Source organism: Stomoxys calcitrans, chromosome 4 (assembly GCF_963082655.1).
Source record: "Stomoxys calcitrans chromosome 4, idStoCalc2.1, whole genome shotgun sequence".
In the NCBI taxonomy this organism is placed as follows: Eukaryota; Metazoa; Arthropoda; class Insecta; order Diptera; family Muscidae; genus Stomoxys; species Stomoxys calcitrans.
In genome coordinates this window covers 123,622,378-123,642,768 of record NC_081555.1, presented here as the reverse complement: position 1 = coordinate 123,642,768, position 20,391 = coordinate 123,622,378, and the positions used below count along the sequence as shown (strand labels likewise).

Genomic DNA, 20,391 nt, shown 5'->3' with positions numbered 1-20,391 from the left:
AAATTAATTATTAGAAGCGAAAGCCATTATCCTTGAGGGAAACCATAACATCTTGTCTAATGAAATGATGATGACAATGACAAAATGTTTAAAATCGTATTTTGTGGTGTTGGTTTAAATAATTCTGTGTTGAAAGACTTTTAAAGTTTGTCGATTTATTTTGCCTTTGTAACAAATGGCATATTCGCCAACTACTCTGGATACGTGGCCCCTGGTCGGTTCCTGGTGTTTTTTTTCTTTTTAAATAAGGGTAATGAGATGTGCTTTTTAGGTGAGGGCACCTCAGACATTTCGACTCAAATAATGATATCAAATTCTTGCTGCACTTCCAAATCCATTTAATTTAAGCCCCATATTGCCATGGCCGGTAGATATGAACCGTTTGGAGGGTGTTTTGGGGCTGGGGCGGCCACCGGCACTTTGCACTGAAATATCAAATTCGTTTTTTATTCCCAACGGAAATGAAGTTCTGTTTAGGGGGTGCCTTAGGGCGTACACCAGTAAACTTGGCTCCAAAATTGGATATCAACTTCGTTTTCTACTCTCAAATACCTTTCATGTGAGTCCCATTTGACGTATCTTTAGGAGGAAAAGCGCCACCTAGACTTGAACGCAAATTTTAATGTCATATTCGTAATCTTCTCCCAAAAACCTTACATTTGCCCATTTGGGGGTATTTGTGGGAGGACGACCTCACATTACTTGGACCTTATGTTTTAAGCCATATTTGTAATCTACTGCTTAATGCTTTTCATTTGAGTCCCATATTGAAATGAACTACGAATATATCTGTTTAGAGGAGTTTTAGGGTTGGGGGCCCGCTTAGTACTTGGATCCAAATGTCAATACCATGTTCGTTTTCAGGTCTCCAATGCCTTTAATTTGATACCCTTGTTGTGCCCATCGGACCACTTTCGAATATGGGTGGCGTTTTTTGGGATAAGGAGGAGAGTCCCCTCCACCCGATATCTCAAAATTATATAACCTATGTTTCCTTCCAGACAACGTACACAATTTATGGAAATTTTAAGAAACTCGATTCAGCCAAGTATCATACAGTCATAATGATGTTTTTGAGGGGTGGCCCCCTATAATTCGATCTAATTTTGTATGCCAGATTCGAAATCTACTACCGAATACCTTTCATTTGAGCCCCATATTGAAACGAACGACCCATATGTCTGTTTGGGGGAGTACTGGGGTTGGGCCGGTCCGATGCGTACTTAGACTCAATTTTTATTACCATATCCGTATTCTACTCTCCAATACCTTTCATTTGATGCCTATATTGTCCCGATCGGTCCACTTTTGATTTTGGGTTGTGCTTTTGGAATAAGGGGGAGGGTCCGTCTCCCGTCCGATATCGAAAAATTATATAGCCTATGTTTCCTTCTAGACCATCCTACATAATATGCAAAAATTTCGAGAAAATCGGTTCTGCCGTTTTTCAGTCTATACGGAACAAACAAACCGAGTCCCATATATCCGTGATTGGCTAATGTGCCCATTTTGGGCGTTTTTGTGGGGGTGGGGTGACCCCTATACTTCGACATGAATTTGTATGCCCGATTCGTTATCTTCTCTCGCTTACTTTTCATTTGATACCCATATTGTCCTTATCGGTTCACTTTTGATTTTGGGTGGTGTTTTTGGGGTAACTGGGGAAGGTCCGCTCCCATTCCGTTATCAACAAATTATAACGCCTATTCGTACTTCGTGACCATTTTCGTAATCTACTCCCTAATACCATTCATTTGAGTCCCATATTGTCATGATTGTCAAATAAACCTATTTTAAGGGGGTTTAGGGCTGGGGCGGCCTCCCATGTACTTGGACCAAACTTTTATTATGAAATTCGTACTCTACTCTTGAATACCTTTAGTTTGAAGCCCATATTGTCTCGATCGGTCCACTTTTATTTTTAGGTGGTACTTTTGCGGTAAGGGGGAGAGTCCGCCCCCCTCCCGATATCAAAATATTATATAGCCTATGTTTCCTTCCAGACCAACCAACACAATCTGTGAAAATTTCAAGGTAATCAGTTCAGCCGTCTTTGAGTCTATACGCAACAAACAAACAAAAATTCATTTTTATATATATAGATAGACTTAATTTCACAACGTCTTGTACATTTTGCATAGGGCAAACTTTTTTTGTTTTTGCAATCATTACATTTCTTCCCCATTTCGCAAAGTGCATGTGGGACACACTCTTTGTGCGAAACTATTGTGGATGGAAAAAAAAGATTTTAAACGTGAGAATATATGTTATGGCTCACTCACGCTCCCTTGCGGCTTTCCTCTTAAGACACATTGAAGATGATTATCTTTCCCTCTCCCAGCCCCTTTCTAATAATTATAACAACACAATGGCAAACACAGTATTGATTCTCTCCTTCTCTCTCTCCCTCTCTCTTCTTCCATTTATCTGAATGGCCTCCTTTATCTTCAATACTTCAGTTGTCTGCAAGTTTCTAAAGCTAGCCATAGACGAACGATAAATTCGAGCAATTTGTTGGGTTTGTGGTCGCGTTTTTACGTCTGTGGGGTAGTTTGCGAACAAATTGCAAGTTTTTGAAAATTTTCAAAAACTTGCAATTTGTTGGCAAACAAATCATACGTGTGTGGGCTACTGCGCAAATTTTAAGCCATTTTGCCATTTCAGTTGCTCTTCAACCATTGTAACGAAAGGTCGTGTAGTGCACACAAAAAATGGCAAGCAAAGACTTTATGATAGAATTTTTTGATGTGTTAAAAAATGAAAATGCCATTTGGCAAACAAAAAGTGAAAAATATAAAGACAAATTAGAAAAACAAAAATCATGGGAAAAACTCGTAACAAAATGGAAAGAGGTTGATAAAAATGCTTCGGTGGACCTAGTAAAAAAAAAATATAATTGCCTACGAACAACGTACAGAAGGGAGCTGCAGAAGATGCGCAAAAGCGAAAGGTCAGGTGCAGGTGCTGAGGATATATACGTGCCGTCGCTGTGGTATTTTGACCATCTTAATTTTTTGCTCGACCAAGAGACACAGTTGGAAGGCATTTCTACGTTTGATGAGACGTTTGACGCAGAAATTGAAAAGGTAAGTAAATTGTGCTTGTGTAATAGAATATTTATTTGTGTATGTAATTTATTATTTTCAGTCTCTAAATGCATAATATTTTCATTTTTAGGAACCAAAGAAAAAAAAATTCGATCCGACAGATTTTCTAGAAACGGCTGTCGACCATCTGAAAAAAACTGTCCCAAAAGCAAATAAGGACGAGGCAGATATTTATGGTGAAGCGTGGGCAGTAACATTCCGCAAATTAAGGCCGGAGCAAAAAATATATGCAAAAAAGGTGATGGACGAAGCCCTTGTGTACGCGCAACTAGGCAATCTGACGCTACAAAGTTCCGTGAGCCTTGGGCAGCAACAAGTACAACAACAAGTTTACTTGCAAGTGCAACCACGGAAACCTATGTCCAATTTTCACCACAACAACCAAAACTCAAAGCCTTACGCGTCTGCTTCCTCAACATATTCGTCTTTTTCCGCAATTTCACCTCATGGAACACCATCACCTTCACCAGTTTTATCAACAAGGCCACCCAGTCGCTTCCACTTTTCGGATGAATCGGCAACGCCGTTATATGCGACACCAACACCTTCACCTGCTTATTCAACAGTGTCATCCCACCACAGCACCCACTTAGATGAAACCGTGCATATAATACCTGACGAGGTAGTGCCATCAGAAAATGCATTTCAGCAGCTTTTTGACACGTTAGAATATGAATAGCATTTTTTTGTGTGTTTAAATCGACTAACCCCCAAAGTATTTAATGTAATTAATAACTAAAACTGAATTAATGAATTTATTTATTTTTTATTTTTATAGATTTAAGAGATTTAATGTAAATAAAATATTTGTTTGTTAATAGCTCCCATCTAATTACTTTCAAGGACATTTTTTTGCTGGGTTTTAATGGTGACTGGTTTTAGGAGGCATTGTACTGCCAGGGTACGGCACCAACGCTGTTAAAATAGTTGCTCAGTTTGTGCCGAACATTTTTCGCGTTATTTGACGAATTACCATGAGCAATTGGTTCCAAGTCAGTCAAATTTAAATTCTCTTCATTCTCACTGCGTTTCAAGTATATATTTGAATTTTTAAAACATAAGTAATTATGCAAGTAGCAGCAGGCAAGAGTTATAATTGAAGCCTTTTCGGGGCACAAATTAATTGTTGTGTGCAGAATTCTAAAACGGTTCGCTAAAATTCCGAACGCATTTTCCACTATTCGTCGAGCTCTCGATAGTCGGTAATTGAATATAATTTCCTCCTCTGTTAAGTTGTGCCGACTGTAAGGCTTCATGAGGTTCTCTAAAAGTGGGAAGGCGTCGTCTCCAACAATAACATATGGAACCACATCTTCGGTTAACGGTAACATTTCCGGGGCTGGCAAATTCAATCCATAATCGTCGTACATTTGCTTTAACTTCGACTGAGCAAAAACACCTGCATCTGAACATCTTCCATTTATTCCAACCTCGACCATTAAAAACTCATAATTTGCGCCCACCAGTGCCATCATCACAATACTGAAGTTTTTCTTGTAATTGTAGAAGTACGAGCCAGATTTAGACGGTTTCACTATATTCACATGCTTTCCGTCGATGGCTCCCACGCAGTGGTTAAAATTCCATCTATTTTCGAAGTCATTGGCAATTGTTTTCCATTCATCAGAGTTGCGTGGCATCTAAAAATAAAATATTTATAAAAAAATAAAATAAACTGCAACCAGAATTTGATATTAACATTTTCACTTACCTTAATAAATGGTTTTAGTGCTGCAATAATAGCTTTCGACGTCTCCAATATGATTCCACCAAGACTTTGGGCCGATATTTTGGTTAGAAATTTAAGGTCCTCATAGCTTTGCCCAGAAGCAAGGAAGCGTAACGTCGCTGAAAGTCTTTCATTTGGCGTAATAGCGTCACGCATCACTGTGTCCTCCTTTTTTATTGCTGGCGTTACCCACCTTAATAGTTCTTCATAGGTATCTACATCCATGCGTAAAAAATTTTTATAATCCCTTGGAGTAAGCATTTCCATATTTTTGAGCGTTGCTACATGGGAATGCTTTTTTCTTTCGAGCAGCCACTCTTCACTCCATTTTCTTTTTCTTTTTTTTTCGATTTTTTTCTTTTCTTGTTTTTTATGTTCTATGTCGAAACATGTATATATAATTAAAAGCGCAGCTGCATCAGCCGCATCGTCGCACATGTTTTTTTAAGTTTCCTATCAAAAGAAAAAAAGAAAAGAAAAGAAAAGCACAAACCGAAGTTCAAACACAAAATGAACATCATCCGCTTCGTAGCATATGCTTACTCTTCAACGTCAGCCGAATTATGATTTGTTCGAGCGTGTGTGGAGAAACGGTATGCAATAAATCGCAGCAATAAATTTGCAAATCACACCAACAAATCGTTCGTCTATGGCTAGCTTAAGCGGTTAGACGTGAAAACAAAAATGTGCAAAATATTTAAAGGGAAAAACATTTTAACATTTTGTTTTGAAACAAACTGTAATAATTTCATATAACAAAATATTAATAAGCGAAAAAAAACAATAAGTGATTGATTTAAGATTTTAAATGTAATGCCTGCAAAACAATCCCCAATGTTTTTTTTTTTATTATCTTTTGTCTCCCATTCTTTTTCTCTGTCAAAGATAAGTTGTGTTGTTATTAGTTGTCAATGTGTTTGGTGATCTGCAAGATTGTAAAGAAATATTAATTATTTTATTCTAAATCCAGCAACAAATTGTGTTGATTATAAAATGTGGAGAGATGTTAGCGAAAGTGCTAAGTGTAGTGTTTGGCAAAAAAATAAAAAAATTAAATTATAATGAAGATGACCATGAATAAGCAATGTTTGTTTTGGTTTTGTATAGTGTTGTTGTTGTGCATAGTGTGTTAAAAGAAAATCAAGTGCTGCCAGGTTTTGATGTTACTTTGGTAAGTTTTGTTTACATGAACTTTGTACCTAATCATATTGGAGATCAATATCAATTATTTTTGACACTTTTTATACTATTGGTAACAAAAGAAATATTTGGAACTGTAACATGGGCAAAGGAGACAGGGAAATTCAATGTTGTAAAAATTTCATTTCAATAATAAATGTTTACTAATGGTATGAAATTTGACAAAATTGTCGATAGAAATAAAATAACCCTCCACCTACCCCAATTTTCAAAAACGCCAAATCTAGAAGATGGTTGCACCGATTTAAGCGAAATTTTGCATGCCACCTGAGGGTACCGCAAGCATACGATATTGGTATAAAATTTAGGAATCAAATAACCTGAAGGGACACCCCATCTCAAAACCCACCAGAACGGACATGTTAACCGACTAGGACATTATGGGTATCAAATGAAGGGTATTTAAGAGTAGAGTACGAATTTGGCATAAAAATTTCACCCTCAGTGTCGGGAGTCCACCACCCCCAAAAACACCACCCAACAGGACGTTTTTACCGCTTTGGGCAATATGGGTATCAAATAAAAAATATTTAAAGTACAGTACAAATCTCACACAAAAATGTATTCCTTGGTGTCTGAGGGGCCTCCCCACCCCCCAAAACCTCCCAGCAGGACATATATACCGATGGGGACAATATGGATATCAAATGAAAGGTGTTTGGATGTTGAGTACACATATGTTATAAGAATTTGATCCAAGGCATCTACGGGGCCTCTCCAACCCCAACGTCCGGTCATGAACGGCTAACATCACAAAATGGGCATAAAATAAACGATGTTTGAGAGTTGATTACAAATCTGATATACACATATATACATAATACGCTTCAATCCTATATATCGATCGGGATAGTATAGGAATTAAACGAAAGGTCAATGGCATTCGAGTTCAAATCTATGTTGATATAGTGACTCAAGTATCTGGGTCATGTCCAGCTGTTCAGCCGGACATGTAGATCTCGGCATTAAAGAACTATAATATATTGTCTTTTGGGTCTTAGCGTCGGGGGGACCGACCCTCTCCCCCCAATAAAAACAACACCAAACTGTCATGTAGGACGACCGAGAATATATTGTATTCAAGGACGATTGCCCTCCCCCCATCCTACCAAAAAACAAGTAAAATGCATTAAGTTCGACCGGGCCGAACTTTAGATTCCCACCAACTCGGGTATATATGTAAACATCCTTTTGCCACAATCCTGTGAAAATTGGATAACTTATGCACCCAAATTCGGCACGGATATTGAGTGGTCTAATAAATATAAGCCGCTGTTGAATTTGGATTTCATATTTCAACAAAATCTGGTAATAAATAAAGTTTTTATGAGCTTCAGACCCTAAATCGGCATATCGGTCTATATAGCATCTATATCTAAATACAGTCCCATCGTTACCATATTTAGTTCAGAAGGCGGTTGGCCTAAAACGTCTTACTGTTTCAAATTTCAGCGAAGTCGGATAAAAAATTAAACTTTTATGGGCTTCATACTCTTTATAAGGAGATCGGTCTGTATGACAGCTATATCTAAATATAGTCCGATCCGACCATATTTGGGACGGATGAGACCTAAAACTACCTACTGTTTCAAATTTCAGCGAAATCGGATATAAAATAAAGCTCTTATGGGCTTCAGACCCTTTATCGTCAGATCGTCCTATATGTCAGCTATATGTAAATATAGTCCGACCCCAACCATATTAGGCTCGAATATAAGGAGGCTCAAAGTTACTCATTGTTTCAAATTTCAGCAAAATCGGTTATTAAATAAAGCTTTTATGGGCTTCAGACCCTGTATCGGCAGATCGGTCTTTATGCCAGCTATATCAAAATATATTCCGATCTGAACCGTATTAAGATCGGATGTTGAGAGGTCTTAACCTACTCACTGTTTCAAATTTCAAGGAAATCACGTAATAACTAAGGCTTTTATGAGCTTCAATCCCCTTATCGGCAGATTGGTCTATATGGCAGCTATATCTAAATATAGTCCGATCTGAACCATATTTGGGTCCTACATTAGGAGGTCTGAATCTACTCACCGTTTAAAATTTCAGCGAAATCGGGTAATAAAAATTTATTTAATGTGCTTCAGACCCTTTATTTGGAGATCGGTCTACATGGCAGCTATATCCAAATGTAGTCCTATTTAATTCATATTTAGGTCAGATATCAGGAGGCTTAAATTAACCCACTGTTTCAAATTTCAGCGAAATCGCTTAAAAAATAAAGCTTTTATGGGCTTCAGACCTATATCTAGATATAGTCCGATCTGAACCATATTTAGGTCACATTTTGGGGGGCTTAAAATAACCCTCTGTTTTAGATATCAGAGAAATCGGGTAATTATTAAAGCTTTTATGGGCTTCAGACACTTTATCGGGAGATTGGTCTATAGGCAGCTATATCTAAATAAAGTCCGGTCTCAAATATATTTAGGTCGGGTGTCAAGAGGCTAAAAATAACTCACAGTTTTAGACATTAGCGAAATCGGTTAAAAATTAAAGCTTTTATGGGCTTCAGACCCTTTATCGACAGATCGGTGTATATGACAGCTATATCTAAATATAGTCCGATCTGTACCATATTTGGGTCGGATATTGGGAGGCTTAAAGCTGCGCACTATTCCAAATTTTAGCGAAATCGGATAAAAAATAAAGCTTTTAAGGCCTTCAGACCCTTTATCCAGAGATCGGTCTATATGGCAGCTATATCCAAATATATTCCGATCAGAACCATATTTACGTCAGATGTCGGGAGGCTTAAAATGACCCAAATTTCAGCGAAATCGGGTTATAAATTAAGTTTTTATCGGCTTTAGACCCTTCATCGGGAAATCGGTCGGAAAAAGGGGCTCAAATCTGTTATCTGTTTTATGGCGTGTTTCATGGACGCCTCACCTAAATTCCGCCTAAACCACACATATATACCGAATATGTTGTTATAAGGAGTAGAGTATAAATCTGATTTCCACTTTCAGGGCAAAGGGTTTGGGTACTCCTATTGACGACCAAAACCATGAGAATGAAGTAGATCTAACAATGGGCGGACCCTGCCTTCACCCTATTTTCAAAATTGTCAGATCTCGAAGTTGGGTGGGGCGATTTAAACAAAATTTAGTTTGTTTATAATAACTCAAAACAGATATTTGGTATCCTTATTTAGGGTGGGATATCTAGAGGGGTCGCGCCACCTCCAAAGCCCGCCAAATGGAAATATAAACCAATAATAATATCAGTCAGTAACAATATCAGTCCCAAATGAAAGGTATTAGAGACTAAAGCACGAATTTGATACCCCCATACTGGACATATTTACAATAGCCATAGAAATATAAGGCTCAAATGAGAGGTATTTGGGAGTAGAGCACCAATACGATATGCACATTTGAGGCGAAATATCTGAAAGAACGTACCAGCATTTATTTCACGACCGTATCAGTATAGGGCTCAGTTAAAAAAGAGAGTGAACGAAGGCGCAGCGGAGCGAGCCCTGACCAGCTAGCCTTATATATAAAAATGAATTTATGTTTGTTTGTGGGATTGGTTGATTGTGTAGGTTGGTCTGAAAGGCTACATAATTTTTTGAAAAAAGAGGAGCGGACCCTCCCCTTTACCCCAAAAGTACTATCCAAAATTAAAAGTACAAATTTCATATTAAAAATAGGATCTGTCTGAGAATCGAGAAAATTTAAAAAGGAAAATTATATTATTTTTAAATTATGTTAATACATTTGTTAGTATATGTTAATACATTTGTAAATATATTGTTATTAGTCTGTAAGGGTATTTATAATCTATAGACTTAAATAAAAAAAAATGGGTCGAAGTAACTGGGGGTCCGCCCCCAACCCCAAGACATCCTAAAATAGGTTTATTGGACGAGCATGTCAATATGGGACTCAAATGAAAAGTATTCGGGAGTAGATTACGAATATAGTCAGGAAGTAAGAATAGGCTTTATAATTTGCTGATATGGGAAGGTGGTGATAAACATCACCCAAAATCAAAACTGGACTTATAAGGACAATATGGATTTGTATTATATTGGTATTGTAGAGTAGAATACGAATATAGTATTCAAAATTGGGTTCAAGTACCCAAAATATTGGGTTGCCCAAAAAGTAATTGAGGATTTTTCATATAGTCGGCGTTGACAAATTTTTTCACAGCTTGTGACTCTGTAATTGCATTCTTTCTTCTGTCAGTTATCAGCTGTTCCTTTTAGCTTGCTTTAGAAAAAAAGTGTAAAAAAAGTATATTTGATTAAAGTTCATTCTAAGTTTTATTAAAAATGCATTTACTTTCTTTTAAAAAATTCGCAATTACTTTTTGGGCAACCCAATATATTCGACGTTCCTATCACTATGGGACTCAAATAAAAAGTATTCGGCAGAAGATTACAAATATGGCATTAAAAATTAGGTCCAAGTAATGGGAGGTCGCCACACCCCCAAGTTCCCCCAAACAGGCATATTAGCCGACCATGTCTATATGGGACTCAAATGAAAGGTATTTGGGAGTATATTACGAATATGACATTAAAATTTGCGTGCAAGTCTAGTTGTCGCTATGCCTCCCAAAAATACGTCGAATAGGTTAATTGACCCATTATGGCAATATGGGACTCAAATCAAAGGTATTAGAGAGTGGTAAACGAATTTGATATCCAATTTTGTAGCCAAGTGTTTGGGGGTACGCCCTAAATCACACCCTAAACTGAACTTCGTTTCCGACTATAGCAATATGGAGCTTTAATCAACGGTGTTTGGTAGTAAAGAACGAATTTGATATCTATTTTCAGGGCAAAGTGCCGGTGCCCGCCCCAGCCCCAAAACACCTCCCAAACACCACCTTACCGACCATGGCAATATGGGGCTCAAATTAAAGGGACTTAAGAGTAGAGCACGAACATATTTGAGTCGAAATGTCTCCCCTAAAAGGCACTTCTCATTACCCTAATTTTCAAAAATACCAGATCTCGGTAATTGGTAATATGTTTCGTTCGAAAGTTTTTGCACTTCAAATGGATTTTTAGACCAATCACGACAATTTAGAGCCATGTGTTTGGGGAGCCGCCCCACCCCAAATTAGCCCGCTATTATATAAAAGCTATTTGGGGTAAAAATTTATTGATTTTCGGGAAATTGATATGAATTGTCGGGACAAAAACCCTGGGGTCTACCCTCAAACACAACTTATTTACCCATCACGCCATTATGAGGCTCATATGAAATGTTCTTAAAAGCACTAATCTTATATTTGCTCTAATATCCAAGTGACCACCCCCGAAATACTCCCTAAACCGGAAATATTTACTAAAACGGTAATATAGGACTCAAAAGAAAGGCATTTGGGAGTAGAGAAAACATTTGCCCAGGCACCGAGCCGGGGCAAACTCCTCACACTTCAAGTTGGGTTTAGCAATGATAAGGGACCTTTTTTATAGCAGAGTCCGAACGGAGTGCCGCCTCTGGGAGAATTTTTGCATGACCATGCATGGCAAGATATCTCGCAAATGTCGCCAGCATTAAGAGGGTATAACCACCGTTTAAAATTATGTCCGATTTTCTCGCCAGGATTCGAACACAGGCGTTCAGCGTCATAGGCGGACATAGGCTACAGTGGCACGGATTCGATATCCTCATTCAGGGCGAAGTGTCCCATCCTAAAAATATATTAGAGAGTTAAAGAAAGCGCAGTGGAGAGGGCCCGGTTCGGCTAGTATAGTAAAAAGAAGTGATATAAAATGGTATTTGCTATTTTAAGTTCTGTCACTTTAAACCAAAACACCCTTTGATTAACCATTTATGTCCGTTTCAACACGGCATATATTAAATTTGATTAAAAATTCATTTTATCTATAGTACTGACATACACATGAACCTAAATTTAATTTCATAATTTACTTGACACCAAAATCTTATTAAGAACCATTGTTAATGCATTCCTTGTATACCATGTCACGGCAAGTGGACCACTATGGAAGCTAAAAGTCCCATAACATGATATGAAAATCTTCTATGCTTTAGAATAACCTCCGTTGATGGCATTTGGAAAGTGTATAGGCAAATTAACGTGTATATGTGTGAGTGAATGCGTGCGTGCACGTGTAGAATTTTACAAAAGAATTCAGACATGCATGACCATAAAGCAAATATTATTTTAAGGCAGGTAGCTAGGTTAGTCTGTCCATTCGGGCAGGGGGGTGGGGGGGCTATGCCCCAGTGCCATGGACAAACAACACTTGAGTCATGAAAGCACACTAACACATACATATGTACATACGTACACTCAGCTATCGACCGTAAAATATAAATATGTACAAACCCTGCAAACATTTTTCATAATTTTGGAAGAACGTTTATATCCGCGATGAATAAAACAATCTTTTGGAAGATTTCTACACAATTGATTTTTCGTATTAGTCGCGAAACACTCTTCTACGATATCATTGGGCAATCCATGGCGTGTGCGGAAGTTTTAGCACTTCTTCGCGACGATTCTCTTACAAACCATTGCTTTATAATCGTCCGTATGACACGCGAAACACTCTTCTAGATTATCATTGGACAATCCATGGCGTGTGCGGAAGTTTTAGCCACTCTACAAAGATGGGTCAATTTAACGCACCACGTTTTCTCAATAAGACGATTTCGATACCTGACAAGGTCAAATACTTAGGTGTGATCTTGGCGGGAAACTGAATTGAAAGTGTCATATTCAGGAGCGTACTGAGAAGGCTCACAGATGTTGGGCACTATGTAGGCGGGCCGTTGGCTCGAAATGGGGCCTGTATCAGAGGATAGTCCACTGGCTCTACAGGAGCGTGATAAGAGCAATACTTACTTACGCCTCAGTAGTTTGGTGGACTGCTATGGAGTAAAAGTGGAACATATGGACCATACAACAGGTTCAGAGAACATGTTGTCTGGGCATAGGCGGAGCGATGAGGAACACGCTCATTAGGGCATTGTAGACTATTCTAGATAACCCATTCATATTCAGATTAAATGTGAGGCAGCCACTATGAGACTTAAGGCGATGGGAGAACGAATTGGGGATGAGAGCAGCTCATACCATCGCGGTATAATCGAGGCGGCGATAGGAAACCTGGAAGGAAGGAAAGAGGTTTCCGATCGGATACATGAGATGAACCTTGAAGTCGAGAGCGAGGCACTGCTGCCATCGGCACAGTTTTGGATTGACTGAACCCTAGTATTGCCATCTGGAAGATCATGTTACACGCATGGATCAAAGCTAGAGGACAGAGTAGGCCTGGGGTTTTACATTTAGAACCCAGCGACTGAGATCTGTTTTAGACTGCCTGACCATAATACGGTCCTGCAGGCGGATATTCGGGCGATCACGGAATGCGTGAAGTGATGTTGTGCTAACGCGAGGTCGAGTGTGAACATTTTTACGGACAGTAAAATGGCCATAAGGGCAATAACAACCAGGACAGTAAGGTCATGAACAGTCTTGCAGTGTAAGAAGGAGATTAACGCCTTCTCTGAGGACCGCAAAATTCGCATCGTTTGAGTGCCGTGCCATAAAGGAGTAAGGAGAAATAAAAGGCGAGAGTACTGCCGTCAATAAACTTGGTTAACCCGAAACCTTTCGGGTCAACGCAGTCCAAGTTAAGGGAATGGGCGACGAATGCGCATGCAACAGAAACGGTCAGTAGGACAGCGAAAATCCTATGGGGGGATCCAAATCGTCAGAAGACGAGGCAATTACTGAAAGGAAATAAGGAGGTCAGTATATCTATTAATATCATAATGGGACACATAGGACTACGAGCTCACTTACGTTAAATGGGTGCGGCAAGTGATAGCATGTGTAGGCCTTGCGGGGAAGATGATGAGAAGTTGGAGCATTTCCTTTGTCATTGCCCGGCTTTCGCGTCGAACAGATGCCGGCATTTAGGTGGAGAAACAATACCAGGCATGAACCAACTTAGGAGAGTGGTATTGAAAATAATTAAGGATTTTGTAAATAGCACGGAATTCTTAACTTAAAATTTTCTTTTTAGATGTAACTTTATAGTTTTTAGAGCGCACCACAAACCGATTTCTGGCTTAGGTGTATGTCCATATTGGCATGGGGCAGATTAATATCTGCACCCTCTTTTCAACCTAACCTAATCTACTCGTCCAGGCAGGTAATGCACAACTCTTCTAGAAGACTAGTTTATAAATCTTCCAAAACACTCATTTGTTATTCCTCCACATGATTCTTGCGCGATACTAAGATCTTTCAAGATTCTTCCCAACTCTTTAGCAACTCATATGAAAGATTCGCGGAACACTCTCAAATAAAATTCGTCTTGAGGACACAACTCCTCACGGCGGACAAATTGTCTACGACTCTTAGACCAGCTCTTTCGCGATCATATCCTTCATCTAAAAGATTCACGGAAGATTGTTTGGCGATCGAAAATGTTTGCAGGGTATGCACAAGCACACACTCTTGTATCTCATGCATGCAACGATGAGAACCGATAAGGACTTAGGCAACCAACCTCAACAACAATGGTAGTGCGTATCAAATGGAATCATTTCTGGTGTTAATATAATACAAACAATTTACATGTCTTTATTATGTTTTCACAAAGGATCAAAACATAGGACAGCCCAGAAGCTTTTATCCTGTATGAAGAATCGTCATCATAATTGCTGGTTAAAATGGTAGCAAGAGGAAAGTAATGAAGACGTAATTGAAAACAGGAACAGGAAAACAAAATGTTTATACTGCAAAGGAGTGCTAGATTTAGCTGTAGGTTAAACAAAGTAATTTCAAACAAATGTTGGAAAATTGTTTAAGATTCAATTCAGCACATTTGAGAATATATTCATGAAAGTTGACTTTAAGAGCATTCGTTGGAATATGTATGTAAAAGTTTATGATACAGTTATAAGCTTTGGATGAATTTACACTTCGTATGAGCAAAACGTTTGCGTCTTCACTAATGCTGGCGATTTTTCAGACCAGTGCTAATGCAGGCTTCAATTTCAAAAATATCAATCCTAAATCAAATTTGAAATTAATGTATGGGGGCTCATTTAATCACCATTATAAAATCGAATGCGGACCAGAAAGAAAATATTGAGCTGAAATTTTGATCAGTTTTCTTTTTTTGTCTGTAGGCAGGTTAAACATAACTGGTGGGACACCGAAGCGTAGAGGTTAGCATGTCCGCCTGTCACCACGAACGCCTTGATTCAAAACTCGGCGATAACATCAGAAAATTTTTCGGCGGATGTTACCCCCACATAATGCTGTCAAACACCATTGGAGTATTTCAAAAAAACTCCAACAACCCCTGAAATCGTTCGGCGAGTAAAGGCTCGAATTCAACGACATCCGCGCCATTGTGGCAATCAAATGACTTAAGATCTGAAACTATCCCAAGTTCCAAAAGACAAACCATCCTTTACCAAAGCAAAACAAGAACAAGTAAAAAGGCGTCAAGTTCGGCCGGGCCGAACTTTGGATACCCACCACCACGGGCATATATGTAAACACGTTTCGTCATAATCCGGTGAAAAATTCATAATTTGTGCCCCCATAGCAGTTATATCGAAATATGGTCAATATTTCGAACCGAACACTGATTTTGGTAATAAAATTCAATGATTTGCAAGCGTTGCTCGTTAGTAAGTCTATTCATGATGAAATGTCAAAGCATACTGAGCATCTTTCTCTTTGACACCATGTCTGAAATCCCACGTGATCTGTCAAATACTAATGCATGAAAATCCTAACCTCAAAAAAATCACCCTTTAGAACAAAATATTGGTCTTATTGGAAACCATATCAAAATACAATATAAACCGATCTGAACCATATACGACACGGATGTCGAAAATCCTAAGATAAGTCACTAATTGCAAAAAGATGTCGAGGCGCCTAACACAACTCATAGTCCCAAATTTTGGTGACATCGGACAATAAATGCCCCTGTTATGGACCCAAGACCTTAAATCGTGAGATCGTTCTATATGGCAGCTATATCCAAATTTGAGCATATCTGAGCCAAATTGCAAAAATATGTCAACTGGCCTAACACAACTCCCTGTCCCAAATTTCAGTAAAATCGGATAATATATGGGCCTTTTATGTGCTCAAGAACTTAAATCCAGAGATTGGTCTATATGACAGCTATATCCAAATTTGGAGCGATCTGGGCCAAATTGAAGAAGGATGTCAGAGGGCCTTACACAACTCACTGACCCAAATTTCAGCAAAATCGAATAATAAATGTGGCTTTTATGGGCTTAAGACCCTAAATCGGCGGGTCGGTCTATATGGGGGCTATATCAAGATATAGTCCTTCTTCGAACTTAACCTGCTTATGGACAAAAAATTAACCTGTGCTAAGTTTCAGCTCAATATCTCTACATTTAAAGAATGTAGCATGATTCCAACAGACAGACGGAAGGTCATGGCTAGATCGTCTTAGATTTTTACGACGATCAAAAATATATAAACTTTATAGGGTCGGAAATGGATATTTCGATGTGTTGCAAACGGAATATGAAAATAAATACACCCCCATCCTTCGGTGGTGGGTATGCATTCAGTACAGCCTGGACGTACCTTATATACCCACCATCCCGGGGCAACATTTATGAATCTATAGCAGATATATCATGACACTATTCAAATTTCAACGAAATCGGGTAATAAATGCAGCTTTCATGGGTTGCAGACCCTTAAACGGCAGTTCGGTCAATATGACATCTATATCTATATATAATCCGATCTGAACCATATTAAAGCCGCTTATCGAGAGGCTCAAAACAACTCACTGTTTGAAATTTCAGCGAAATCGGGTAATAAATAAAGCTTTTATGGGCTTTGGACCCTTTATCGGCAGATTGGTTTATATGGCAGCTATATCTAAATATAGTCCGTTTTGAACCATATTTGGGTTAGATGTCGGGAGGCCTAAAACTTCTCACTGTTTCAAATATCAGCGAAATCGGATAAAAAAATAAAACATTTAAGGGACAGTAGACCCTTTATCGGGAGATCGGTCTATATGGCAGCTATATCTAAATATAGTCCGATCTGCACCATATTTAGGTCGGATATTGAGAGGCCCAAAACTATTCACTGTTTCAGCGAAATTTGATAAAAAATAATGGGTTGAATATACTCCCTATCCTATGGTGGTGGTTATAAAAATACCTCTATTAACCGCGTTTTCGACTTCCGTGCTCAGCTCGGTCCCGATAATCTAGGTTCAACTGTATGTACTTTATAGGGTTTTAAACGAATATTTCGAGGTATTACAAGCGGAATGGCGAAATAAGTGTACCCCCATCCTAGGGTGGAGGGTATAAAAGGGTAGTATTCGAAGAGTCTAACACAACTCACTGTTCCAAACTTCAGCTTAATCGGCTAATAAATAAGTCATTCAAGGAAAAAAGACCTTCAATTAAGAGATCGGTCTTTATTCAAATACGGTTCAATCTGAATTATGCGTATGCCGCTGGTCCTAACACCACTCATAGTGCTAGATTTCGGCAAAATCGAGTAATAAATGCATTGTTTATGTGTCCAAGACCTTAAATCAGGTGATCGGTGTATATGGCATCCACATCCAAATACAGTTCCATTTAGACCATATTTGTTACGATTAAAGAGGAGCCCAGCACAACTGACTGGCATTAATTTCAACAAAATCGGGTTATTAATGCGCCAATAATCGAAGAGACCAATAAACGTCTGGGCCCATATCAATAAAGGACTGTGGCCTTTATTGGCCCCAAATGATTTTGCCATTCTATCATATTTCCTTAAAACCATGGTGGTTGGTATGAAATTAAGAACTATCTTTAACTTATTTCTTCTTTCCTTCAGTTTCATTGAGTATGCTCTTCACCCCATATCTCTCTCTCTCTCTCAACATTGTACTATAGCTTACAAGACATGGGACTTATAATCTTAAGTTCAGAAAAGCTAGGAATTTCACATGCAAGTTGATGTTGATACACTTGACATTAATCTCCACCTTCCTTACGAATGTCAAACAGAAAGCCAATTTACACGTGACTTAATGCGTGGCTTCTCGCAATTAAGGCTCAGATGCTACAATGGCTGATGGATGAGGAATGAAGAATGAAAATTCCAAAGAATGGAAATTCTCACATCCAAGAAGTGAATGACATTTTTAATTGCATACGAGGAATTTTAAATAAGACACAGACTAAAAGAAGAATTTGGTGGCAGCAAGACCTAATTGATCTTTTGCATGGCCACATTTACAACGAAATAAGAAGGACAAGATATATTGTCGTTATCTTTAAGTTGACATTTAAAGTTCATGTGACATTTACGCATAAAAGAGCGAAAACACATTTGTTTCGAAAGGGCATATAAAATATCGAAAAATACATTGCGGATAGTTTACATCTGAATATGGTGGTAAATTCCAAGGGGAAGCATCAAACAATATTTGGATATAGTAGGTTTGTTTGTTTGTATGTTTGTTTGTGTGTTCCTTATAAATTCAAAAACGGCTGAACCGATTTTATTGAAACGATCCCATGGTGAAATTAGGGTACTACATTTTTAATTTTTGAAGGGGGAGCGGACCCTCCCCCTAACCCTAAATTTCAGAAACGCCAGATCTCGAAAATGTATGGTGCGATTTAAGCCAAATTTTGTGTGCTCCCTTATAGTAACTTAAAAACAAAAATTCGGTATCCAAATTTAGGATTGGTACCTAGCGGGGCCGCCCCACCCCCAAAACTTACCAAACATATATATAGACCAATCACGACAATATGGGACTCAAATGAAAGGTATTTAAGATTTGAAAACTTATCTAATATCCATTTGTCGGACTAAGTGTTTGGGGGACCCAGAATACGAATCTGATATCAAAATGTGCGACCAAGTGTTTTGGGGGCCGCCCCTCCACAAAAACACCCCCAAAGAGCATAGCAATATGGGGCTCAAATAAAAGGACATTGGAAGTACCCCACGAATCCGATATCAATATTCGCGAAAACGTTTCTATGGGCCCAACCCACCCCACAACACCACCCCAATAGGAAGTATTTGCTAACCATTGCAATACGGGGCTCCAATAAGAGGTACTTTAGAGCAGAAGACGAAGCTGATATATATTTTCAGAGAAAGTCACTGAATGGCCGCCCCATCCCCCAGAACACCCCCCAAACCGCACATGTTTGCCGACTATACAAATATGGGGCGCAAATGAAAGATATTTTGGACTAGACCATGAATCTGATATCAACATTCGGGACCAAGTGTCTAGGGGACGTCCCAACCCCATAACAACCCCCAAATAGGACTTATTTGTTCACCACGGCAATTTGGGTCTTAAAAAGAGTGGAGCTCTCCACAAAGCGGACATTATTGCTGACTTTCACAATAAGGGGTCTAAATGAAAGGTATTTGAGATTAGAAAACGAATTTGATATCCAACTTTGAGTCCAAAGGCAATATGGGGTTCAAATAATTGATATTGAGAGTAGAGCACGATGCTGATTTATTTTCAGGGCTAAGTGTTTGAGGTACCACTCCACTTCCCAAAACACACCTAAATCTTACATATGTGTCGACCAGGTCAATGTGGGTCTCAAACGAAAAGTATTGGGGAATAGAGCACGAAATTGATACCCATTTACCGGACAAATTTTCTGGGGGTCTACCCCTTCCCAAAAACACCCCACTAACAGCAATTATTTATTGACCATCGTAATATGGGGCTCAAGTAAAGGGAGTAGATACGGATCTGATATCCAAATGTGGGACCATGTATTTGGGGCATCGCCCCTTCCCCAAGAGTACAAATTTACCGACCAAATGAAAGGTATTTGAAATTAGAAGACACATATAATAACCAACTTTGAGGCCAAATGATTGGGGTACGCCTCATCCCACAAACTTCCTTCTAACTAATACCAATATGGGGTTAAAATAAATGATATTTGAGAGAAAGCACGATGCGGGTATTTTTTTCTGGGCCAAGTATCTGGGGACCAACTCACCCCGCAAAACACCCATGAATCAGACATAGATATTTACATGTCATTTCGATGAAGTTTTGAACATCGAATTCCTCATTTGAACTTTTCTACCTGGTCGATAACAGTCAGTTGTGTTAGTTCCCTCCGTTGCGAGTTAGTTCCCTCCTCATCAAATGGCATTTAGATATAGTAGTCATATTGACTGATCTCTCGATTTTGAACTTCTGGCCCATAATTATTTTTAGCACAATATGAAGGAAATTCAAAACTGTGAGTTGTTTAGACCCTCTGGATCTTTACCCGGTATTTTCTAGATTGAAGCATATGTTAATAAAACTGGATTCAT

At 38.7% G+C, this 20,391-nt stretch overlaps 2 protein-coding genes across 2 annotated transcripts; one reads left to right on the top strand and one right to left on the bottom strand.

Annotated features, from left to right (window-relative positions):
- Window positions 1–2,664: 2,664 nt before the first annotated feature.
- LOC131997326 (uncharacterized) lies at window positions 2,665–3,880 on the top strand. The gene is made up of 2 exons (XM_059368142.1): window positions 2,665–3,086; window positions 3,178–3,880. The coding sequence occupies exons 1-2, from the start codon at window positions 2,712–2,714 to the stop codon at window positions 3,784–3,786; spliced, it is 984 nt and encodes a 327-aa protein (XP_059224125.1). The 5' UTR covers window positions 2,665–2,711; the 3' UTR covers window positions 3,787–3,880.
- Window positions 3,854–5,253, bottom strand: LOC131997325 (uncharacterized). Its single transcript, XM_059368141.1, has 2 exons — window positions 4,819–5,253; window positions 3,854–4,747 (listed from the first exon to the last, which is right to left on the bottom strand). Exons 1-2 carry the CDS (start codon window positions 5,101–5,103, stop codon window positions 3,986–3,988), a joined length of 1,047 nt encoding a protein of 348 aa, XP_059224124.1. The 5' UTR covers window positions 5,104–5,253; the 3' UTR covers window positions 3,854–3,985.
- Between the last annotated feature and the right edge of the window lie 15,138 nt (window positions 5,254–20,391).